This window comes from Macaca mulatta, chromosome 5 (genome assembly GCF_049350105.2).
Source record: "Macaca mulatta isolate MMU2019108-1 chromosome 5, T2T-MMU8v2.0, whole genome shotgun sequence".
Lineage (NCBI taxonomy): Eukaryota > Metazoa > Chordata > Mammalia > Primates > Cercopithecidae > Macaca > Macaca mulatta.
In genome coordinates this window covers 64092707-64119874 of record NC_133410.1, presented here as the reverse complement: position 1 = coordinate 64119874, position 27168 = coordinate 64092707, and the positions used below count along the sequence as shown (strand labels likewise).

General features: G+C 37.9%; 1 protein-coding gene across 2 annotated transcripts in view; it reads right to left on the bottom strand.

The window, feature by feature from the left end:
• Window positions 1-565: 565 nt before the first annotated feature.
• The window catches only part of SULT1B1 (sulfotransferase family 1B member 1), a 38184-nt gene continuing 11581 nt past the window's right edge, over window positions 566-27168 (bottom strand). The window contains exons 5-8 of one of the 2 annotated variants that reach the window (XM_078001819.1): window positions 11329-11455; window positions 10599-10693; window positions 7695-7875; window positions 566-4382 (exon numbers count right to left, since the gene is read on the bottom strand). In XM_078001819.1, coding sequence (XP_077857945.1) covers window positions 4261-4382; window positions 7695-7875; window positions 10599-10693; window positions 11329-11455 — 525 coding nt within the window. In that variant the 3' untranslated portion in view covers window positions 566-4260. 2 annotated transcript variants of the gene reach the window in all.

Here is a 27168-nt window from a genome sequence, read left to right as displayed (position 1 = left end):
TAATTCTATTATCATATTCTATAATGATTAAGAAAATTATTTCTTCTTGTAAACTAATGAGAAAAGGCTGTGATCAGCCTTAGGTAAGATGATAAAGTAAGAGATAGAACCCATTTGGGTTTAGCCATTTTCACATTCCTGACCAATAAACTTATGATTTGAATAGGGCCAAGAAAACTTGTATTTAAGATTTTCAAACACATTTGAAAATCATTTTCTATGTGTCCACTGGCATTTTCTAAAAAATGCTGAGACATGGCCTTTCCCAGTTGCTACCAAAATGATTACAAAGCATTACTGATAGAATATATACGTGAATGTCATGACATCCAAATGCTAAGTTTGACAATGTAGATTTTATGGCTAGGCACGGTGGCTCATGCCTATAATCCCAGTGCTTTGGGAGGCCGAGACTGGAGGATCACTTGAGGACAGGAGTTTGAGAGCAGCCTGGGCAACATGACAAAAACCTGCTCTACAAATTACATAAATAAAAATGTAAAATTTAAAAAATAGGCTTCCCCATGTAATAAAATTCCCACTGAGAAATTTCAATCCACCTATGTCACAGTAGGTAACTCATCTTTATTTGTTTCAATAGCTGGATTATTACAACCTATACATCATTTGCAGTGTTATTCCAATCTTTACAGTGTTGTGCTTTTCTATTGAACGATGATCATTGACACACATTGAAAATATTAAGTACTTGAAAGTAATGCATTAAGCAGGAGTACTTGACACATGTGAAAAATTTAACTTGGTAGCAAACAACAAAAGAACAATGGAAACAGTAATGAAGCCAGAAACCTCCTTGCCTCCCAGTAATTTGCAAAATATCTGTACATTTTGAAGCCAGCTAGCAGTGTGGAACAAGAAATCCGATGCCTCAATCCCATTTAAATAAATAAAATTTCAAGATTTTCACAGTGAATACCTTCATGGCAGCTAATATTAAATGAGCACATTGAAGTATGCTAGGCACTGTTCTAATTGTTTTATACATTATTTCATCTTTGCAAGAAATATTCATTGTCTACATTGTACAGATAAGGAAATGAGCACAGAAAAGTTGTGATTTGCTCAAGCTTTCATGGCTAGAAAGTGGCAAAGACCTAATTCTAAAATAGCTTTATAATTACAGATTTTGTGCTCTTATCTTTTGTTCTGTATTGCTTGGTCTTCGGTGTTGCCTCAAATACCCTCCTGATTTATCCCCTGCTCCATACACAAAAACAATATGCAGGGTTATTAACTAGGGAAGAAGCTGTTAATTTTTATGATTTTCCTACTACAAAGATACTCGTCTATATTTTGAGGGTGGAAAATTAAAATAGCCACAAAAAACACACATGAGATTTCAAAATATAAGCCAGTTAAATGTCATAATGGCACACAAATAGTCATCAATAGGTTTACTATAGCCAAATACAATAAATTATATTGTATTGTATTCATTAAGTGGCAGCTAAAAAAGGATTACTTCGCTGCTGAAAGTAATGCCTAAATAATATGGAAATTTTACATACATACAAAACAGTTCTAATGATCATACATTATAAGACATGTGTGAAGACAGCTTATATAATAAAAACAATTTATACATGGGTCCATTGATCACCACCAGTATCTCTCCTTTTCCCCTGGCCTTTCCCAGTTATCCGAAGATCACTGCACCGAATAATTGTTTTTCCATATATCATTAATATCAAGCATTTTGAAGAAATTATACTATTTTTTTCTGTGTATGAAAGGAGTTACAAAATATGGAGTAGAGTTGTATGTTTATTAATGGTGAAATGGGGCATAATATTTAACCTTCAAAAGCCACAAATGATGCAATTTTTATCACACAGAACATAGGGTCAATGGGAAAGGGAGTGAAGAATGTGGATAGAAAATAATTTAGGAAGATAACACAATAGAATAGAGTGGAGTGAAAGGGAATACTTGACACTTTCCTTTGAGTGTCTGAATCTGAGTGTCTATCCATGTCACGATGAAAAGTTCTTGGAAGCAATGCTTTGGCTTTTTAGAAAATAGCCCTTCAGTTGATTAAGGAGAATTTCCATGGATGAGGAAATAATCATATCATTGTCAGATATTTGTTATCACTGTCCCTACATCATGGTTCTATTAGAGAAAGATAATAATATGAGATTAAGTGTTTTCATTTGGAAATTGTACTGATGATTCACTAGGAGAAATAATGATAAAAGCATTGTTTTAGAAAAATTAATTGTGCAGTACTCTGAATAATTTCAAAGGATATCAAATGTATTTGAATCATAGAAGTGCCACTGTGTGGTGTTAAACATAAACAGGAATTAGGATAGTGGCATTTGCATCATAGAATAAATATATAAGAGGCAACAACCTATTAAAAAAGTAAAAGAAAATCTAAATTTTATTTTTATCTCCACTCTTCACTCAGTGCATAGAACCATATCTGAGGCATAATTGCAACTTACTAAGTTGTTGTTGAATAAAGTCGAATTACAGAGACTTATTTCTACATAGTAAAACTAGAAAAAGTGGAAATTATTTTATCTTGCTAGTGAAGAAAGTGTAGCTAATCTATTCCACAGATTAGAGGATAGTTTAGTGGTGTTTTTTCCCCCCAGTAATAGACTATAGTACCAGAAATCCATATATATTCAGGCCACATTAACTTATTATTTAATAAAGATAATAGAGGAAATAGAGACATGATTTTAGTTTACTTCTTGTGGACAAGGGTATTGGAGAAAGCTGGAACTAGTTCACAATACCTTTAGAAAGTCACGATTAACTACTATAAAATGTGTTTCTGTGGAACACAAACACAACTTATATACTCAAATACTTTATAATACATATTGTAATAAATCTATAGAAGCAACTCTCTCCAGAATAATAGGTGTACTACTTCTATGGGGTTTGTGGTTAACATTAGACAAATCCTTTGCTGGGGTTGGAAAAGAGAAACATTACAGCTTAAGGAGCTATTTTAGCTGTTCCTGGCTGACAGCAGAGATTCACCTGTGAAGTCAAAATACCATAAGCCATAGCTACCTCAGTTGTGACTCAGAAAGTCTAGCAATGTGTCTGAACCACCATCCCCACCCCTTTCAGAACAAGTAAGGGCCCAGGGTACTCTACCTTCAGCTTGAGAACCATGGCTTGGCATATAACGTGGCACTTGTGATCTGATCTCAGGAAAAACACTTTGTTGCAAATGGATATGTAAACAACTACTTCTAATGCAAAGCTGGAGTTGATGAACAAATGTCAAAAAAAACATAGATCAGAGACCAAACAAATAGACATAAGCACGTAATAATAAGTAGAAGGAACATTGGGTCAGGAGGGCAGAGTGGAAATTCAGCCTAGAGAGTCCTCCTTGGGCACCAGACTGTGAAATATTCTGCAGAGGTTATGATTATGTCTAGGGTATTAAAGGTGCTATTAAAGTATCCACATCTTTTCAAACATAAGATTAAGTAACTGAAGTTCCCAAATGGTGACCAGAACACAGCAGTAGGTGATTTCTCTGAAGTTCAAACGGGTCTGTTGGGAAAAAAAGGACTCCCCATAGGAAGCAGGTCACAGTCCTCAGGGTTGGTTTTCAGAACAAAGCTCCAGTTCCCAGGAAAGAACCCTACAGAGACTATTGTAGGTGTTTGCCTTTGGGAGACTTAGACATTAGGCATGATATAGAAAAAACATTTCCAAAATCTGAACTACACGATCGGGGACATGAACTATGTTATCCAAATAGAGGCACTGCAGGAAGATGAGCTATGACTCAGAGAACAACTTGAAACTCGGTAGACAGCAGTGGAACACAGTGTCCTGGGTCAAATTTTCAGCAAAGGGAAATTGGGGCAGAGTTAAGAAATACAGTCTCATTATGAAAACAGCATTTCTTGGACCATGGGACTAGGGAGGGGAACTTAATTCTAAATCATAATATATGGGAGACTAAGTAAAATAAATCCCTTCTTTCTTATTAGTTCTAGTGTAGAAAAAGGCAGGAAGAGCCTGTGGTTACACTGTTCCTTTGTTACAAAAAGTTAACAATGAACTTTAGCCTTAGAGAATTTGGAACCTCAGAATCAAAGGAACAAAATTGGAATCTGATTAATGACATTGAAAAGAATCAACATATTAAAAGCATATTATTCTCCTTCATAAATTCATTTGAGTGCCCAAATCAATTCATAACTGCCCTCGTTTCATTCAACTACAGAAAATCTCTTATTTCTTCAGATCTGTGATTTAGACACGTGAAATCTCTGAGCGGAATTGAAGTGCAGTTCCAGACATTTCTGTCTTATAAATTGCATCAAATTTCTCATTTTGGGCCACTGTGAAGTAATTCTTCCAGTCACCAGCCATCCCTAAAAATAAATAAAAAAAAAACATAGGAAAGAATAAAATATTTCTGTAAGAAGAAAAAGCAGTATATACCAAAGGAAAAGGTTAGAAAGACTAAAGAACGACTTTCATTTTATTTGAATGAATTAAAACAGCCCTTAAATTGTATTAAGCTTTAAATTTTTAAGCCTTTTAAATATTCAATAATTTTTTTCCATCTGGAAAGGTGGCTTATAACTAAATAGAGTCTGACATTTGAAGAGGCATTCTGAAAAAGACTAATTTTCTTGTTTAAATTCCTGGGCTTTACAATAGTTTCCTGAGAGTGATAATTTCACTGTTTCTATTGGCCGTGGGTCATGAGGTTATCACTGAGCACTTAGATCAATAGTCAGGGCATATTTTATTTCATAAAGTAACTTTTGGAAACTAGACAAAAAATTAGCCATCAGCACAACAAAACTGCGAAATAAAAAGTTGATAAGTATCACTTCCTGGAATTTATAAACAAGGATGCTATGATATGGAGATGATAGTTGTTTTTCCTAAATTCATTAGGCTTGTTCTTTATTTGTAATTTAGGTGGGAACAATAACATTAATATCAAATATACAACATCCTGGAACCATGTTTTTAAAGTAAATCTTTTAGGATAAAAATTTAAATTTAATCTCTCATACTTGGGTATATATAAATGCGTATTTGGAAAATGAACAAACTTTTAATGTACTGCCAATATTTTTAGAGAAAAATATCTTAATATTTTATGAAATAGTAACACATCATATTAAATTACAAGTTATATTAATCCACAGTGGTTTGATAAAACTTCCAAGTCTTTTAAAAGAAAAACATTCTTATAGATATGGTTGTTTCCCTAGTTGTTACATTTTGTTCTATGTTCACCAGATGTCAATAGCTCTGGAATTCAACATAGGGTTGAATAAGGGTTCAACGTAAACATAGTGGGGTTAATGCATCCATAAGGATGTCATTAAAAACAGAAGAGAACACAGATTTAAGCAATTAAAAGTTATACATAAATCATTCCAATGATCTGATCTGCATATAAATTTTATAATATACACAAACACATTTGCTTTACAAAAAAACTTGATAAATGCTGGTCAAAGGCCAGGTTTTTCTGTTTGTTATAATTTAGGACATATGAATAAACATTGGACATAATCTATCCCACCCTCATAATAATAATATTGATTTATCTAATATGGCATCTTTCAAAATTCAGTGTACCTGGCACATTTGTTCATACTTCACTTCTTTCAGCATTCATTTATGTACATGCCCCTTGCATTACATAGTGAGCTTCTTGAGTCAAAGATATGTATCATTTACCTTTGAATCTTTCAAAGAATATGTGCTGTATATAGGTATTCATGAAGAAGTTTTTCTTATTAATGAATGAATGAATGGATGAATGAGTACTCTAAATGTTTACTGGATACATCAGGGAAGGAAGGAAAGAAGGAAGGAAGGAAGAAGGAAATCTCAAACTTTTTAGACTAATAATACTTTTTACTTCTATATGCATTATTTATTGTGAGAAAATATCCTAAATACTTGCATATCATTTACCATAATCCTCCCCAGAAACTTGTGCCACTGGTGTTATTATATTATCTATTTTGCCAGTGATGTAATCAGAGCTTTGGCAGGTTAATTAATGTATTCAGGGTAATAGGTTCAGGGAATGGCATAGCCTGGATATACCTCAGATCAATCTGACCACAAAAGTATGTTCTTAACCCCCTAGAGAGGGGATATAAAGACTGCCTTCAATATTAGAACAACACGTGCATTTTTTCTGTTGAGGTTGGAGAAGCCATAGAATCCAGATACTGAGCTTGTCTTCTTTATGTCTACACCATAATTAAATGTCATGAAATGGCATCAATTTTCATATGATTTGAGATAAAATTTCTGGGAAATTATATTCAGGTATCTATCACAGTGAGAATTTACCATGTTTAATAAGGATTTATTTTCTGATTCTTCTACCAGGAAAAAGAATATATACGTACATGTACACAATTGACTCTTGAACAATACAGACTTGCACTGGCCAGGTTCACTCATATGCAGTTTTTTTTTCAATTAAAAGCAATAAAAAATACAGTTTTTGCATGATGAGAAACCCACACACATGTTTGGAGTGCCAACTTTTCATATAGGCAGGTTCTAGTATATTCAGAGGCAGAGTTCCTGGAACCAATCCCCCACAATAACAAGAGATGACTATACATACACATACATTTACATCTGTGTGTAAGCATACAGATGAGATATGTATACATCCGTCTTTTTTGCTCAAACCTATAATGCATACAATTTTTGATGAAAAATATACCTGCTTTCATACTCTGTAAGTTATTTTTAATAGGTTAAATGTATTGTTTTTAGAAAAGAAAGAGCATAATTTGAAAACACTAGGACTATTTGCTACCTTAATAAGTTAACAAACAACTTTTCAAAAAATATCTGTCATATTACTCAAAATCAGTGGTTTTGTTTCATATGTTCATATGCATAATACATTCCTAAGGTTATGCTTACTTCCTACATATAAATTGAAATTCTACCCTTCTCCCTCCAATTCAATCAAGGATATTGAAAACCGATCGTGGCATTATTAGGTGGATAACTTCTCAAAGTTATTTAAGTTTATAATTTGTTAAATGTATTGTTATTATTAACACATTTTTACATATATTATGTATAATGAACCACAATAAACAGACTACTTAAATGGAAGTAATGTATTTCAACAGTAAATGCCATATTCTTCTAAGTTAAATTTGGACTCTATGTTACTAATAGTTTAAACAGTATTTGTAGAGGGCTAAAACTTCTTATAAGGTCACATAACAGTTTCTCCTTTTGGTGAATTAATTTTAATGCGATTACCATGGTTTTCTAAGTGATATAGGGACTTTAAAGACTATGGTACCGTACTAAGTGAAATCAGCATTTCACTGAGGAGTGGAAGGAAGCTTATCTATGCCATCTTAAAGATTTAAGGGAGTAAGAAGGACAAATTTGGAATTGCTCACATCAGAATTGCCAAAAGCACTCTCATTTAGCACAGTAGTAAATAGGAGAATAAACATTTATCAAATATTCAAGGTATTCTAGTAATAGATTTAAATGCATTGTTTCATTTAACAATTTTGAATCTCAGCAACTTTTGGTGGTATGTATTTACTGTGAAGCTTAAACAGGCTAAGCAACTTAGTAGAGATCACAGAACTAATCCTTAGCTCATGGTAATTCACGAGAAAGTACAAAAGGGAAATTAAACCCAGCAAAGTATTTACCTTTACGCATAAAAGGGGATTTGCTATGATCCATCACTGTAGTTGGTAGATGTGTATAATTTACCAAAGGATTGTCCTTCATCACTTCGAATGAGGTGTGATTGATGATCCTATCCAAGATCTCATCATTCAGGTTCTTCTCTAGAAATCTAATGATCTTCTTGATTTCCTCCTTTGGATTCTATTAGTGGGTAAAACCCAAGACAATAAACAAGTAACTCACACAATGTGAATACTTACAAAACATTTATAATCTGTTTTTCTAAATGTTAACTCTGAATAGTATAGGAAATCCATATTTGTTTGGGTTTATTTTTCTCAATTTTTAAATAAACTAATCATAAAATATTAAAAATCAGAATATCTATTTTATTTTCTATGTCAGTCCTCTCTGACAGAAGAATGAGATCAGAACTTAAGGTGTGTCAGTGGTTAGAATGAGTAAAAGAGCAGACGTGATGATAGTAGATATAAGCCCAAAAGAAAAGATAGTAGTTGTGCTAGGAAAACACGTAGATGGACAGGCAAATAGAGAACATTTTCTTTTTGGGGTCAAAAATATTTGGAGAATAATTTGGCTAATCCTAAAATATGAATGATGATATTAGTCCAGGGGTCCCCAATCCACTGGCCGCAGACCAGTACCAATCAGTGGCCTGTTAGGAACTAGGCCACACAGGAAGATGTGAGTGGTGGAGGAACAAGCACTACTGCCTGAGCTCCGCCTCCTGTTAGATCAGTGGTGCCATTAGATTCTCACAGGAGAATGAACCTTATTGTGAATTGAGTATGTGAGGGATCTAGGTTGCACACTCCTTATGAGAATCTAATGCCCGATGATCTGATGAAACAGTTTCATCTGGAAACCATCCATCTACAGCCCCCTTGCACCCTGTTCATGGAAAAATTGTCTTCCACAAACCCGGTCCCTGGTGCCAAAAAGGCTGGGAACCTCTGTGTTAGTCTATAGACCAATGGAAGTTAAAGAGACCTGGCTCTGGTCTGAATCTTCCCCTGATCTGTTACTCTTTTATCTCACTTATTAGGAATTTATGTAGATACTTATAAACATGTTGTAAATTACTGGATTTTTTTTTCAAATTTTATTATTGATGTATATTGTATAATTTTCTTCCATTATTGTTGTTGTATTAAACTTCTTTATAACATTATCTACAAATGATTGTATGGCAGAAGAAAAATATTGTCTGTTAATGCAATGTATGTTGCAAGTTTGAAGGAAACTGAAAATATATGGATATGCTTAAAAAGGTAACCGGGTTAGACTATAAATCAAAATGAGTAAGTTTATTTAAACAAAACATTTTAGCTAAATAAAGACAGAAATGGTCTCAAATATTATGTGGGAAACAGTGTAATGGTTGATTTGGAATTTGAATAACAGCCAAACAGAGAAAATGTATTTCTTAGTCTTATGGAGAAAAGGAACTATTGCCAGAAGCTAAAATTGTTCTTTTTATAAAGCTCTTAAGTGCTGCTCTGCTGTCCAAAACATGAAGAGAGATATTTGTTAGAGAGCTGGAATAATTTCCTCTCTTATGAAGAATTTATAACTTATCCCTGGCTAAACAAGCTCTCAAGAGACGTATGACTTTGTTACAGTAGTTTCATAAGCCATGCAAGGTTTTGCAGCTGTATGGTGTGAGTAAATTAACATTAATAATCTCAAACCCTGTATAAAGGGACAATGATAAGACATAGATCACAGATTCTTTATGGGATGTGGACAACTGTGATGTAGAACGAAAACTTGGGCAGTGAATAAAAACTCAGAGGATTCTTTGTGCTAAGATACAAGAAACCCCTGGGAGTTTCTCAAAACTAACTAAAGCAAGGAATAGTTCACATGGAGTCAAATTTCTGTGTTATGCAAAGTAGGATTAATGCCATTAAAGTTTTGGATATTACCTCTCATTTATTTATTGAAGCAATCAATGATCCATGCAAGTAACCTTGAGCCCCTGTTTATGTGGTAGGCACTGTACTAAGTACTGGGATGTAGTTACAAAGAAGACAAACTTTGTAATTTTCATTGTAGATCTGAAAGTATTCTAATTTGTATGTTCAGGCTTTTATAAGTAAAGGAATTAATTTCAACATGTTTTCCTGATGTGTGTGTCTCTGTGTGTATTTGGCCAATTTAAGTAGAAGAGTTCCATAATGGTGGTACGAAAATTTGTAGTTGTATTTAATTAATACTACTTCATACTAGATAGATGATTACAAGTTTCTACACTGAGTGAGGTAGTGAGGAAGTAAAGGAGGGAATACTTTGAAAGATACAGTAGATACACTATCTGAACCAACTGAATGTGCGAAATATAGAAAACAGAATAAGAATAACTTTTATTGTTGAGAGAAAACAAAATAGAAAAAAGATTACATGTTGGAGAGAAAGAAAATAAGTTTAATTTTGAGTATGTTAAATTTAATACAAGCATGGGCTAGAAAATCGAGGTAGAAGTAAAAATGGAGGCACAGATAATGGATGATTAGCACATAAATAGCTGTAAAAACAGTAAATGTGAAAGGGGTAACTCAAATATAGCAAACAATTTTAAAAAAGAATTTTAAAATATTAATGAGTAGATATCTAGAGGATAACCATAAGCATGTAATATCCTGGTAAATGTAGAAATAATTGCAGAAGAAAGAGTGGTCACTTACAATGCAGTGGCTAAGAGATAACACAAACAAAAATAAATAATTGATTTAACAATTAGAAAGTCATTAATTATAGCAAGATTTGGGTAAAAACACATTGTGAATAGGCAAAGCAATCAGCATTTTGGACTCCATAGACTAAGTTGAAAAGCAAAAATCAATCCTTTTACACCATGATTCAGTAGGGAAATTATCCAGAATCCATATCTATTATTTTACCTCTTTCATATCTTCATAGTACAAGAAAAGTATTGGGTGTTCTTCCTTTTTTTTCCACCAGTTTTTAACATGAGTAAACCAGGAACCATAGGCCACTAAAACCAGATAAAAGTCTATTTTCATAAACATTCATCAAATTAAATATTTCTGTCTGAACAGTAAATCAAATTGTGAAAATATTTTGTGGAATTTAGTAACCAAAGGAACTGAGAATATGAGGCCAATTTTAAAAAGTAAAATTAGCTAGTTATGGATATATAAACATCAGATATTTTTTAATGTCAAGTACAAAGAAAGCATTTCAGACAAAAATACTCTGACCTCCAAAAAGTTATGCTTAGTCTCATAAAGAGGAAAACCATTATCTTACAAAGTACTCATATCAACTATTTACCTAAGTATTATAAATATATAACATACGCATTAACAGATCTAACTAATTGCTTAAGCAAGTTAAAAAATGTCTATTGCGAGCAGGGACTGAGAATGGATTTCTAGCAACTGAGAACAGATTATAGAATACTTTCGTATGCCAATGATTAATACTAGTTTTATAAATTGAATGTCGTGGTAAAATATTAAATGCATTAGATTTAATTTTTTAGATAATATTTGAACATACTTTTCACTGGGTGGGAAAAATAAATATTTTGAAAGTCATAACAGTTATTGTTAATAGTATTATTAAAATAAAATAATACTTATTAATTTTGAGATAAAGTCCATGTACCTTTTCCGGTTATGAATTTCTCCAGATATTCTTCCCAGGTACCAGGAAAAGGTTGTAAATTATTCATTAAGTCGAAATGGTAATATGAGACTGAAACATCCTTGGCATTACGAGCCAGATAAATCATCTGCAGTGGGGGGCGGGGGGTAGGAGAAAAAAATAAAACAAAAGACATTTTATTTAGGAAAAAATTAACCTATAAGCATGTAAAATAGCACAGTACTTTTTCAACTGGAAATCGTGGGCCCGGAAGGCCCTTCTATTAGCAGCTAAAATACAGAATCAATTCAAGTGATTTTCAATACAGCAATGAATTTTTGAGATTAGAAACATTGAGCTATAAAGGTTTTGAAACAAAGATTTCAGTTTCTGGCCACTTGACACGGTGAAGCACAAATAGACTACTGCGTCTTCTGGAAGAACTGCAAGGTTCTAGAACACACATTATCAAGAAAATGACACTGTGAGTAGAGAGAATACCAGCAAATTGAAAATAACAAAATAGTGGGGGAAAAAAAAAAGTTTTCACTTTTCATTTCTACCAGTTAAATACCCAGAGAAATATTAGGTGCTGATAAAAATATATAGAAAGGAAAAGAAGGTAAAGATAGTAAAAGACATTAAAATAAGTTTGGGGGCATCCAGTTCAGAAACTAGAAGGTATAGACACACCATTTTCTGCTTCGCTACTTCTCTACTCTTTTGTTTGTTTGTTTGTTTGTTTGTTTTTGTTTTTGTTTTTGTTTTGAGACAGAGCCTCACTCTGTCGCCCAGGCTGGAGTGCAGTGGTGCGATCTCTCGGCTCATTGTTGCAAACTGTGCCTCGCTGGTTCAGGCCATTCTCCTGCTTCAGCCTCCGGAACTACAGGCACCTGCCACGACGCCCAGCTAATTTTTTGTATTTTCAGTAGAGACGGAGTTTCACCGTGTTAGCTAGGAAGGTCTCAATGATCTGAGATCGTGATCCACCCGCCTCGGCCTCCCAAAGTGCTGGGATTACAGGCGTGAGCCACCGCGCCTGGCCTTCTCTATTCTTAATATCACTAAAGCCCTGGAAATTATTCAACCTACAATGATACAAGAACTCTAAAGGCATACTGGATAAAGAGCTGAGTAATGCCAATGTGGTGAGTTCCTCCTAGGTGTCCTTTTTATCTCCTGTATACTCTTGAACTGGGCAGCAAAAAGGACTGTGACCTGGAACAAACAAACAAAATCTAGAAAAACCTGCTCTCCCTGGTCAAAGGATTAGGAAAGAGGAAGCCCAACAGAGACATAGTGGAGAATCCCAAACTCTGCTCCACACTCGGGGTCCCTGTAGGTGAACTAACTCACTGCCAGTAGTGGCAATGAAGCACTGGGCCATTCAAACTCCTGTGATACAAATGGGGCTTCATGGGCAGTCCCACCCATTCACAGTGATAACATCAGAGAAGCCCTGTTTCTCCCAGCCCCCAAGGCTTCTCTCCTACTTTCAAATGGTCAGCCAACAAGAGCAGGAAGTCCAGGAAAGTACCTTATACCCCTTTTACGTGGCATCAGCAGGGATGGTACAGTATGTCCAGCAGCCCCAGAAATCAAATAAGCAAGAAAAACAAAACGGAGATGAATCAAATGTTAAATTGTCTGACAAAGATTTAAAGGAGCTGTCATAAAAGAGCTTCAACATTCCATTAAAAATTGTCTTGGAGGGTGGACCAAGATGGCTGAATAGAAGGCTCTACCAATCATCCCCCACCCCTCAAAAGGAATATCAAATTTGCCAACTACCTACACAGAGAAAGTACCTTCATAAGAAACAAAAATCAGGTGAGCACTCACAGTACCTAGTTTTAACTTCATTTCACTAAAACAGCCATCAAAGATGACAGGAAAGACAGTCTTAGAATTGCCATTGCCACGCCTCCCCCAACCCTGAGTAGCAGCTGTGTGGCATGGCGAGAATCTGTGCACTTGGGAGAGGGAGAGCACAGTAATTATGAGACATTGCATTGAACTCAGTGCTGCCCTGTCACAGTGGAAAGCAAAACCAGATTGAACTCAGCTGGCAGCCTTCCATGAAGGAAGCATATAGACCAATCCTATCTAGAGGGAATCACACATTCCAGTGGTAGAAATATGAGTTCCAGCAAGCCTCACCGCACAGGCTAAAGTGCTCTGCACCTGTAAATAAACTTGAAAGACAGTCTAGACCACATGCTTCTAGGCATGTTCCAGTGCTGAGATGGCCTCAGAACCAGTGGACTTGAGGGTTACAAGTTGTACTGCGATATACAAGACTAAGGGAATGCTTGTACCACCCTTCCCCAAACTCCAGGCTGCACAGTTGGTGGATTCAAAAGAGATCCCTTCTTTCCACTTGAGCAGAGGAGAGGGAAGAGCAAAGAGGACTTTATCTTACATCTTAGATACCAGCTCAGCCACAGTAGGATAAGGTACCAGTCTGAGTTATGGGGCTCCTATTCACACAAATATATATGCATACAGTGTACCCACAAAAGTTAAAAATTGAAAAAAAAATTAAAACAAGTGAAAAAATAGAAAGGAAATTTGAGTTACATTTGTAAAGTTAAATATGTGGGAAGTATAGATCTGCAATATATAATAACTGAAATAAATAAATAAATCACTAGATGGACCGAATAGTGTAATGGCAATGTTAGAGGACAGAATCAGCGAGCATAAAGGCGTATCGATAGAATTTACTCAATGTTAACAACACAGAGAAAATAGAATAAAGACAATAACGAGAACCTTCGGAATCTGTGGGACAATAACAAGAGGCCTAACATTTGTATATTTAGAGTTACACATTTATAGGTGGAAGAGTAAGGAACTGAAACAGTATTTGGAGAGTTGGTGACCAAAAACTTCCCATAAGTGTTGAAATAAACAAATCAATATATCTAAGAAGTTGTGTGAACTCCAAAAAGGGGAAAAAAAAAAAAGATGTCAAGAAACATTATAAAAATACTTCTAAAAATTAAAGATGAATAAAACTCTTAGAAAAAAGCCAGATATACAGCACATTGCATAATAAAGATCACCAATTCAAATGACAAGTTTCTAATCTAAAACCATGAAGGCCAAAAGGAAATAGCACAATAGTTTTTCAAGTACAGCAAGTAATATATTGTCAATTCCTAATCCTATATCCAGTAAAACTGTTCTCAGTCAAGAAGGGGAAAAAGACATTCTCAGAAAAAGGAAAACTAAGAGAATCAATTGCTAGTAGACCTATCTTATGGAATAGCTAAGGGAAGTTCTCCAAACAGAAAGAAAATGACACTAGAAAGATGAAAACTTTAGAAAGGAAAAAGAAAAAGAGAATGGGTAAAATAGAAGTAAATATAATAGCTAATCACTCACCTAATGAATTTCTTAAGTCATATTTTACAGTTGAGGCAAAAGTTACATTATCTGATGCGGTGTTCAGTTTATGTACAGGATCACTCCGGACCACTATGTTGAAAATACGGAGAGAGTAAAGGGGCCTAAATGGAAGTAAGATATCTACACTTCACTTAAAGTGAGAAAATGTTGACACCATTAGACTGTGATGACTTATGTATATTTATGGCAATACCTAAAGCACTCACTAAGAAAACTATGCAAAAATATATTCAAAAATACTAGAAATAAGTAAAAATTATTTCCAAAATGTTTAGGTATAACAAAGGAAAGAAAGAAAAAGAAAAGAAATGAGATACAGAAAGAACAAACAGATAATGAGGTAGACATAAGTCCTAAAATGCCAATAATGTCTTTATTTATTTATTTATTTATTTATTTATTTATTATTTTTAGCTTTTAGATCCAGTGGGTACATGTGCAGATTTGTTGCTTATTTATGTGTCACTGGTGTTTTGTGTAGAAATGATTTCGTCACCCAGGTAGTGAGCATATTACCTGAAAGGCAGTTTTTTGACTTGTACCCTCCTACCACCCTTCATCCTCAATTATGCCCTGGTTTCTATTGCTCTCATCTTTGTGTCCAAGTATACTCAAGGTTTACCTTCCATGTGTAAGTGAGAACATACGGTATTTGGTTTTCTGCTCCTAAATTAATTTGCTTAGGATAATGGCCTCCAGCTGCATCCATGTTGCTGCAGAATACATGATTTCCTTTTCTTTATAGCTGTGTAGTATTCCATGGTGTATACACACCACATTTTCTTATGTGTTCCACCATTAATGGGGATTATATTAACAAGTTCTCACTCTGCTGTAAGAACTGTGTGAGACTAGATAATTTATAAAGGAAAAAGGGCTGGGCGCAGTGGCTCAAGCCTGTAATCCCAGCACTTTGGGAGGCCAGGGTGGGTGGATAATGAGTTCAGGAGTTCAAGACCATCCTGGCTAACACGGTGAAATCCCGTCTCTACTAAAAAACACAAAAAATTAGTTGGGCGAGGTGGCGGCCGCCTGTAGTCCCAGCTACTCGGGAGGCTGAGGCAGGAGAATGGGGTAAACCCTGGAGGCAGAGCTTGCAGTGAGCCGAGATCGCGCCACTGCACTCCAGCCTGGGCGACAGAGCGAGACTCCGCCTCAAAAAAAAAAGGGAAAAAGGTTTAATTGACTCACAGTTCTGCGTTACTGGAGAAGCCTCAGGAAACTTACAATCATTGCGGAAGCAAAAGAGAAGCAGGCACCTTCTTCACAGGGCGACAGGATGGAGTGAGTCCAAGCAGGGGAAACACAAGACACTTAAAAAACCATCAGGTCTTGTGAGAACTCACTCAGTATCATGAGAACATCATGGAGGAAACTGCCCTCATGATCCAATTACCTCCACATGTTCCCTCCCATGACACATGGGGATTATTACAATTCAACATTAGATTTGGGTAGGAACACAGAGCCAAACCATATCGTCCTGCCCTGGTCCCTCCCTTATCTCATGTTCTCACATTTTGAAACATAATTATGCTTTTCCAATAGTCCCCCAAAGTCTTAATCCAGCATTAACCTAAAAGTCCAAGTCCAAAGTCTCATCTGAAATAAGGCAAGTCTCTTCTGCCTATGAACATGTAAAATTGAAAGTCAGTTATTACTTACTAGATACAATGGGGGTACAGGCATTGGGTATAGACACCCATTCCAAATGGGAGAAAATGGTTGAAACAAAAGGGGTTAGAGGCTCCATTCGAGATGAAATCCAGTGGGGCAGTCATTAAACCTTAAAGTTCCAAAATGATCTCCTTTTACTCCATTTCTCACATCCAGATTACACTGATGTAAGAGATAGGCTCCCACAACCTTGGTCAGCTCCACCCCTATGGCTTTGCAAGGTACAGCCCCTCTCCTGGCTGTTTTCACAGCTGGTGTTAAGTGTGTGCAGCTTTTCCAAGTGCACAGTACAACTCTCAGTGGATCCACTGTTCCGGGGTCTGGGGGATGGTGGCCCTCTTTTCACAGCTCCACTAGGTGATGCCCGAGTAGGGACTCTATATGGGGGCTCCAATCCCACATTTCCCTTCTGCACTGCCCTACCAGAGGTTCTCCATGAGAGCTCCACCCGTGAAGCACACCTCTGCCTGGACATCCAGGTATTTCCACATATACTTTGAAATCTAGGCAGAGGTTCCCAAACCTCAGTTCTTGACTTCTGTGCATCCACAAGCTCAACACCATGTAGAAGCTGCCAAAGCTTGGGGCTTGCACCCTCAGAATCCATGGCCCAAGCTATACACTGACCCCTTTTAGCCACAGTTGGAAGGTCTGGGACACAGGTCACCAAGTCCCTAGGTGGCACATAGCAGGGAGGCCCTGAGTCTGGCCTGTGAAATCATTTTTTCTTCCTAGGCCTCTGGGCCTATGATTGGAGGGGCTGCTGCAAAGGTCTCTGACATGCCTTGGAGACCTTTACCACATTGTCTAGGTGATTAGCATTTGGCTTCTTTTTACTTATGCAAATTTCTGCAGCCAGCTGGCTTGAATTTCTCCCCAGAAAATGGGTTTTTCTTTTCTACTGCACCGTCAGACTGCAAATTTTTCAAACTTTTTTGCGGTGATTTCTGTTGAATGCTTTGCCACTTAGAAATTTCAAAGTTCCACTGATCTCTAGGGCACAGGAAAAATGTTGCCAGTCTCTTTGATAAAGCATAGCAAGAGTAACCTTTACTCTAGTTCCCAACAAGTTCCTCATCTCCATCTGAGACCACTTCAGCTTGGACTTCATTGTACATATCCCTATCAGCATTTTGGTCAAAACCATTCAGTAATTTTCTAGGAAGTTCCAAACTTTTCCACATCTTCCCGTGTTCTGAGCCCTCCAAGTCTCTAGGAAATTCCAAACTTTCCCACATTTTCCTGTCATCTTCTGAACCCTTCTAACTGTTCCAACCTCAGCCCATTACCCAGTTCCAAATGACTTCCAGATTTTCTGGTATGTTTAATAGTGGTGCCCCACTACCTCAGTACCAATTTACTGTATTAGTTCATTCTCACACTGCTATAAAGAACAGCCTGAGACTGGATAATTTATGAAGGAAAGAAGTTTAGTTGACTCACAGTTTCCCATTGCTTGTGAGGCCCCAGGAAACTTACAATCATGGTGGAAGGCAAAGGAGAAGCAGGTACCTTCTTTATAGGGTGGCAGGACAGAGGGAGTTTTAGCAAGGGAAAGGTCAGACACTTAAAAACTATCAGGTCTTGCGAGAACTCACTCATTATCATGATAACAGCATAGGGAAACCAACCCAATGATTCAATTACCTCCACCTGGTCCTGCCCTTGACACATGAGGATTATTACAATTCAAGGTGAGATTTGGGTAGAGACACAGAACCAATCCGTATCAGGCATCTAGGTTATTCCTTTGCTGTTGTGAATAGTGCTATGATGAACATACAAGTACAGGTGCTTCTTGGTAGAACAATTTATATTCCTTCGGGTAACTATTCAGTAATGGGATTGCTGGGATTCATGGTAATTCTGTTTTAATTGTCCTATTTTGAAAAGTGCTGTTCAGGTCTTTTGCCAGTTTTTAATAGAGTTCTTTTCTGCTCATTGATTTAAGTTCCTTTTAATTCTGTATATTAGATATTTGTCAGATGTATAGTTCAAAAATATTTTCTCTCATTTTCTATGCAGAAACTATTTAATTTAATTAGGTCCCACTTCGACATTTTGGTTTTTGTTGCAATTGCTTTTAGAGATTTAATCATGAAACCTTTTTCAAAGCCTATGTCCAGAATGGTATTTTCTTTTTTTTTTTTTTTTTTTTTTTTTTTTTTTTGAGACGGAGTCTCGCTCTGTCGCCCAGGCTGGAGTGCAGTGGCCGGATCTCAGCTCACTGCAAGCTCTGCCTCCTGGGTTCACGCCATTCTCCTGCCTCAGCCTCCCGAGTAGCTGGGACTACAGGCGCCTGCCACCTCGCCCGGCTAAGTTTTTGTATTTTTAGTAGAGACGGGGTTTCACTGTGTTAGCCAGGATGGTCTCGATCTCCTGACCTCGTGATCCGCCCGTCTCGGCCTCCCAAAGTGCTGGGATTACAGGCTTGAGCCACCGCGCCCGGCCCAGAATGGTATTTTCTAAATTTTCTTCTGGGTTTTTATAGTTTTGGGTAATACATTCAAGTCTTTAATCAATCTTCAGTTAATTTTTTTGTATATGGTAATAAGGGCTCCAGTTTCAATTTTCTTCATACTAGTCATTTATCACAGCATCATTGATTGAATAGAGTTATTTATTCATTGCTTATTATTGTCAACTTTGTTTAAGATCAGCAGGTTGTAGGTAGGTGTGCATCTTATTTCCAGGCTCTCTAACCTGTTCCATTGGTATATGTGTCTGTTTTTGTACCAGTACCATGCTGTTTTGGTTACTGCAGCCTTGTAGTATAAAGGTGGATATTGTGATCCTGCTGGCTTTGTTCTTTTTGCTTATGGTTTCCTTAGCTATTTGGGTTCTTTTTTGATTCCATATGAATTTTAAAATAGTTCTTTTTCTAAATATGTGAAGAATATAATTAATAGTTTGATAGGAATAACATTGAATCTGTAAATTCCTTTGGGCAGTATGGTCATCTTAACAATATTCATTCTTCCTATACATGGGCATGAAATGTTATTCCATTAATTTTTTTCATCTCTGGTTTGTTTTAGCCATGTTTTGTAATTCTCATTGTAGAGATCTTTTACCTCGTTGATTAGCTATATTCCTAGTATTTTATTCTTTTTGAGACTATTGTGAATGAGATTATATTTTGATTTGGCTCTCAGCTTGGACATCACTGGTGTATACAAATGCTACTGATTTTTATACACTGATTTTGTATCCTGAAAATTTGCTGAAGTTAATAGTTTTAGGAGTTTTTGGGCAGAAACTGTGGAGTTTCCTAGCTAAAGAATCATATTGACTATGAAGAGAAATAATGTGACTTCCTCTCTCTATTTGCATGCCTTTTATTTCTTTCTTTTGTCTGATTGCTTCAGCTAGATCTTCCTGTACTATATTGAGAAGGAGTGGTGAAAGTGGGCATCCTTGTTTTGTTCCAATTCTCATGGGGAATGCTTTTAGCTTTTTCCTGTTCAGAATGTTGGTTTGTCATAGACTGCTGTCATTATTTTGTATTATTTTGAGGTGTGGTCCTTCAGTAACTAGTTTACTGAAGGTTTTTAATATGAAAGGATGTTAAATTTTATCAAAAACCTTTTTTTAAATTTATTGAAGTGATTCTGTGGTTTTTGTTTTTAGTACTTGCTGTGTGAATCACACCTATTAATTCACATGTATTGAATCAACTTTGCATTCTGGGAATAAAGACTACTCGATCATGATGGATTAGATCTTTGATGTGCTCCTGGATTCAGTTTGCTAGTATTTTGTTGAGGATTTTACCATCTATGTCGATGAGGAATATTGGCATGAAGTTTTCTTTTTTGTTGCGTTTCTTCCAGGTTTTGGTATGAGAATGATTATGTCCTCATACAATGAGTTGTGAGGAGTCCTTCTTCCTTGACTTTTTGAAATAATTTTAGTAGGATTGGTATTGGCTCTTTTTTGTACATCTGATAGAATTCAGCTGTGAATCTGTCTGGCCCAGGCCTTTGATAGATTGGTAGGTTTGTTATTACTAATTCATTTTCAGGACTGGCTATTGGACTGTTCATGATTTAAATTTATGAGGGTTTCAATCCTAGTGTTATGAGACCCTTGGGGTTTTGCTTTACCAGCCGGAAACCTCTGTGGCCAGTGATGCCTTTGTTCAAGGTTTTCTCCGGCCCTCTGGACTCATTCTGACCACTCAGCCTTGAAGGTTGTGCTTGGCTTATGCTACCAGCCTGGATCTCATGCCTGCCGAGGGTGAGCCAGGTGTGAAGCAGCAATGGGTTTGTGAGCAAGCCTGTAGTCTGGCCATTGTGTAAAGCCTAGCACACCAGCTGCGATGGGGTGGGCAGCTCCAGGCACCAGCATGGCCCCAGCCTCATGGCCCTAGCTCTCTGCAAGGTTGCAGCTGGACCAGGCACACCATAAACAACTTCCACAGCTGATACCAGGGAACACAGTGACACCCAGAAGCTTGGAGACACCAGGAAACACAGAGCCCTAAAGAGGGTGTCACAGCCCTGGCTCAGGGTGCTCCTAGGTCTGGGCTCCTTGAAGGGCCACAGCTCTTCTCTCTTTCTCTCTTCTGTCTTTCTTGTCGCACACAAGGTGGTGAGCAAGGTGTCTGTTTCAGGACTGTCTGTGTTCCAGCTCTTTCAGCCCTGCCTTTTGGTGGGTCTCAAGTTCTTGTCTTGCATCCAGGAAGAATGAGGTATGCAGACAAATGGAGGTGAGCAAGATGATGAGGAGCTTTCTTGAGCATGGTAGTCAGGGTTTCCTGATGAGTGTTCAGCTCTCAGCAGAGAGCGGACCCTGGGGTGAGTAGCTTCTCTCTGTAGCTGTTCCTCCCATTGTCTCTTCTGGTCTGAATCTAGGATGTTTTATGGGCCTCAAATGGGAAGAAGTGCAGGCCCAGTGGTCCATGGGCAGCCATGGGTGGGCCCAGAAAAAGCACCACAAGTTCCCACTGTGGTCCACAGGACCAGCAGTCCAGCTCCCAGGCTTCAGGCCCTCCCCAGCTTGAAGGTGGGGCTTCAGCTGGGACCCACCCCCTTCTGCCCAGGAGCCTGTCTACCGCCTGCCACCCTTCATAGCACCAAGGCTGTCACTGCCAAGGGTTGCCTGGAGGCCAGCTTTGACCTGCCCTCAACAGCCCCTCGGCTTCCCTCCTGTGTCCTGGGTGCCCAAAGTCCAGAGGGGACGGAGGTGGCAGGGGGCTGGTGTGTCAGAGCTGCCCCAAGTCTGCACACATCCAACTGGGCTATGACAGCACCTGGGCTTGGTGTCAACCACTCTCCGATACTGGAGTGTGTTCCGGGAGTGGGTAGAGGCCAGACAGTGGGAGCAGACACCCCTGAGCCTATGGGAACAAGGTGGGGGCCTTCCTTGGCCTCCGAGATTGCAGAAATGCCTCAGTCAACAGCTGCGCATGGGTGGCTGCAGATGTTCCCAGGAAGGCAGTACTCCTGCCTGCTCCTGGCCCCCAAAAGCACAGGGAGCCCTGGGTCCACCACAATTACTTGGGCTGCTGCAACTGTGCCCAGGAGGGTGGGACTCCTGCCTGCTCCCTGCTCCCACTGGCTTCGTGGAGCAGGGCACCACACCCGGCCCAGCTCTGCCTTGGAACCCCTCTATGCCCTTCCCTCCATGTCTAACCACGCTGCTCCCCCATCGGTGGGTGACGCGGCGCGGCCTCATCGCAGTAGCAGGGCGATACCACGGCAGCAGCCTCTCGGGGGAGTCCCAGGGGTGGACTCTCGGGACTCCTGCCTCCTCTCTGTGTTTCCTACAGCGCAGGCGCAGCGGCCCTGGCCAACTTTGAACGAAGGAACCCGACACAGCGGAGACTCTGGGCCTGGAAGTGGGTCCTGCCCGGCCATGCAAAGGTAAGGGTGGTGCAGTAGGCTGCTGTGGGGTCACGGGGCACAGGGGTCCCACTGCTGCCTTTGCTGTTCCTGTGGCCGCTCCTGCCACCACCACCCATGTCTCCCCACTGCAGCTGATGTGATGGCAGCAGCCACTCTGGACTCCTTGCCGCTGCCGTCTTTAGGAGGTTGTATTTTTCCAAAAACGTGTCCCTTTCCTTCTAGCTGTTCTAGATTGTATGCATAAAGGTGTTCCTAGCAGTCTCTGCAGGTTCCTTGTAATTTTGTGGTGTTGGTGGTTATTCTTGCTTGTGTTTATTTGGATCGTCTCTCTTTTTATCTTTATGAATCTAGCTAGTGGTATATTTTACTTATTCTTTCAAAAAACAAACTTTTGTTTTTGTTTATTTTTTGGTCTGGACTTTCACATCTCAATTTCATTCAGTTCTGCTTTGAGTTTGGTTATTTCTTTTCTTCTGCTACTTTCGGTATTGGTTTGCTCTTATTTTCCGGGTTCCTGTAGGTGCAATGTTAGGTTGTTAATGTGAGACCTTTCTAGCTTCTTGGTGTAGGTATTTAGCATTATAAACTTTCTTAGTACTGCTTTAGCTGTGTCTCAAAGATTCTGATATGTTATGTCTTTGTATCTCTGTTTTCATTTGTTTCAAAGACTTTTTTTAAAAACTTCTGCCTTAATTTCATTCTTTACTCTGTTTCAGGGGCAGGTCATTTAACTTCCATGTAATTGTAGGGTTTTGATAGGGCTTTTTGGCATTAATTTATATTTGTATTGTGCTGTGGCCCAACGGTGTGGTTGGTATGATTTTGGTTTTCTTGTATTTATTGAGAATTGCTTTATGGCTGAGTAAAGCCTGTGGTCAATCATACAATATGTGCCATCTGCAGACGAGAAGAATGTATATTCTGTTGTTGGATAGATGTCTGTTAGGTATATTTAGTCAAGTGTCCAGTTTAAGTCCTGAGTGTCTTGCCTTGATGATCTGACACTATCAACGTGGTGTTGGTCTTTCAGTAATATGTGGTTATGTGAGTATCTTTGTAGATCTGTAAGAACTTGTTTTATGGATTTGGGTGGTCTAAAGTTGGGTGCATATGTATTTAGAATAGTTAAATCATCTTGTTGAACTGAACCTTTTATTATTGTATATTATTCTTTGTCCTTTTGATTGTTGGTTTAAAGTCTCTTTTGTCTGAAGTAAGAATAGCAACTCCTGCTTTTGTTGTTGTTGTTCTCTTTTTTGCTTGATATATATTTCTCCATCCCTTTACTTTGAGACTATGGGTGTTGTTGCATATGAGATGAGTCTCTTGAAGTTTGAAGGCAGCAGACTCTTCTTGCTTCTCTATCCAACTTGCCAGTCTGTGCCTTTTAAGTTGCTCATTTAGCCCATTTGTATTCCAGATCAAAATTCGTATGTGAAGATTTGATCCTGTAATTGTGCTGTTAGATGGTTATCATGTAAACTTGATTATGTAATTGATTTATAGTGCCAATGTTCTGTGTATTTTGGTATGTTTTTGTGGTAGCTGGTACGTCTTTTGTTTCCATGTTTAGCACTCCCTTAAGGACCTCGGGGGAAATAACTTCCTTTAGTATTTCCTTTTCTGAAAAGGATTTTATCTGTTCATCACTTATGAAGTGGTTTGATTGGATATGACATTCTTGGTTGGAATTTTCTTTCTTTAAGAATACAGAATATAGGCCCTCAATCTCGTCTGACTTATAAGATTTCTGCTGAATAGTCCACTGCTAGCCTGGTGAGGTTCCCTTTGTACATGACCTGCCCCGTTCACTAGCTGTCTTTAAGAATTCTTATTTCACGTTGACCTGGGAGATCCTCTTTCATTCTATATTTTGGGAATTGTTGTCTTATGTAATTTGTGTGTTGACTTCTCTAGCAAGGTTGAGAAAATTTTTATTGACAGTATCCTCAGATTTGTTTTCCAAGTTAATTGCCTCTCTCTATCTCTTTTAGAAATTCCGGTGAGTCACAGGTTTGGTGTCTATATAATCCCATATTTCTTGGATATTTTGTTTATTTTTTAAAATTCCTTTTTAAAATTTTTCTCTGCCTGCTTTGATTCAAAGGAACAGTCTTCCATCTCTGATATTCTTTTCTCAGCTTGGTCTATTCTATTATTAATGTTTCCCATTGTATTATGAAATTCCTTTAGTGAATTTTTTATTTCCAGAAGTTCAGTTTTGTTCTTTCTCAGTGTGTCTATATTTTCTTTCTGCTCTTCATCAGTTTTACTGTTTTCCTTGGATTGGGTTTCAACATTTTTCTATGTTTCATTGAATTTCATTGACATCTAGATTCTGAATTCTATGTCTGTCATTTCAACGATTTCAATCTGGTTAAGAACCATTGCTGGCAAGTTAGTTAGGTCATTTGCAGGCAAGAAGACACTGGCTTTTAGAGTTGCCAGAATTCTTGAGCTGTTTCTTTCTCATCTGTGACAGCTAACATTTCTTTAATCTTTGAAATTCCTTTTCTTTGGACGGTGCTTTTTGCTTTTATATTCTTTGTTGCCCTTGAGGTTTTGACTCTAGTGTAAATTTGGGTTTATTAGATTGTTTTCCTTTTTGGATGCTTTTAGGGGACCAAGGCTTAATTCAACACTCCAGGGCTATGTGCTCTGTCTCTAGGGAGCTAGAACAAGACCCTTTGCTTTGCTCTCTGCCCCCTTGAGGTCAAGCACCTGCTCTGCTGGAGGTGCTGATGTGTTCCCAGACTACTGGCAACAACATTCCAATCAGGGATGCTGGCAAAAGTGCTTCAGTGGGGCATTGGAGATGACATGAGAGAGTGTAATCCAACAGGGAAGCAGGGGGCCAGAGGCACATATGTAGTGATGGGGCAGCGACGTACATCCACTTGCTCATAGGGTAGCAGGAGTAGGCTGCAGGTTACTGTGCACTGGTGGGAGAAGGCTGAAAGTGAATCTGCACCAGTAAGGATCCATATGCAAAAGCAAAAATCTGGGCTAAAAACTGGAAGTTAGGGGCTGCTCATTGAAGAACTATGACAGCAGCTGCTGGCAAGTGCCTCAGTAGGGCAGCTGAGGCTATGCACTAAGTGAGTGTGGCTATGCAGGGGCCCTAGTAGAAGCCAGCACAGAGAGGAGCGGTCAGATCAGATTGGCCCCGGCCCATGTGCAAGACAGGCCTGCTTTCTCCAGACCTGTGAGCTAACAAAAGCTAAAGCCACCTAAAGAAATATGGAAAGCCTTGGGGGATGGGCACCTATGGCCGTGTTCCACTGCAGCTATTCCTGTGCCAAACCCTCTGGACTCCACACAGAGTAGAGTACTGTCTCTGCCAATTCTCTGGGAAGTTCTGCCTGCCAACTAAAACGTCTCTGGGAGTCATGGAGTCTCCTGCAGCTAGGATCCTGGAGGTCCATGGTAAAGGGGGCTGTTCATGCCTGTTTCACTCACTCCTTCTCTAGGAACTGTGCAGGGCCAGGAATGAGTCATGGTGCTCAACAACCCTATTCAGAATTCCTAGCTTCCTCCCCTTGTAGCTCTAGTATCTGCATTCTCCCTCTATTCACTCTGAATGCCTTTTATCCAAAGATCATCTTGGAGTATGCCAGTCTGCTTGATATTCTGATCTTTTTCAGTGGGAGAAGCTCTTCCAGATTTCGTCTAGTCAACTATCTTGGCTCTATTCCATAACTACTTTAAATGTATGTAATATACACATATTAATCTAAAGGCAAAAATTGGCAGAGTGTATAAAAACTGAACTTAGCTGTATGCTGTTCAAAAGACATACTTCAAACAAAATGACAATGATACATTGAGAGTAAAAGGGTAGCAAAAAATATGTAATGCAAACAATCAGTAGAAACTAGGAGTGGTTATATCAATACAAGACAAGATAGACTTCAGTGGAAAAAAATTACAAGGGGCATTACATAATGATAAAAGGAATAATCTGTTAAGAAGATAAAGCAATTCTGAATACCAAATAGCAAACAGCAGAACTTCAAAATACATGAAATGAAAACCAGTAAAGCTGAAGTAGGAATAGACGAATCAATAGTTATAGTTGAGCATGTTTACAAACCACTCTCAGGCAATTGCTAGAATTGCTAGACAGAAGACAAGAAAGGATATAAAAGAACTGAACAACATTATTGGTCAAGAGGATGTAATAAAAATACAGAGAGTACATCCACCTACAAAGAAGAATACACAGCCTACTCAAGTGCTCATGAAACATTAATAAGATAGAACAAGATGAACCATAAGAAATTTAAAAGAATTGCAATTATGTAGAGTATGATCTTTGACTAAAATGGAATAAAACTAGAAATCAGTAACAAAAAGAAAACATAAAAATCCTCAAACACTTAGAAATTAAATCATACACTTCAAAATCTTGCAGTAAATGAGGAAATTTCAAATAAAATAAAAATATGCATAGCATTGAGTGCAATTGAAAGCATGACATATCAAAATGTGTGGGATGCAACTAAAGCTTTACTGAGGAAAAATATTTACAACACTAAATGCTTATTTTAGAAAGTAGGAAAGAAACAAATCAATAATATCAGTTCCTGCTTAAAGAGATTAGAAAAAGGAGAGTAAATTAAACCCAAAGCTAGTAGATGGAGAGAAATAATAGAGAAAAAAAGCAGTAATCTATGACACTAAAAACAGATAACAGAAATAATTGATAAAACAAAAAACTAGCTTTAAAAAAACAATAAAATTAATATACTTATGACAAGACTGACAAAGAGAGAGAAGACACAAATAACTGAGATCAGGAACAAAATGGTATCAGAACAAATCCTGCAGCCATTAAAATAATAATGAGTATAATATGAACAACTTTTCATTCATAAAGTCAACAACTTAAGAAAGTTTCTCACACATCACAAATGATCAA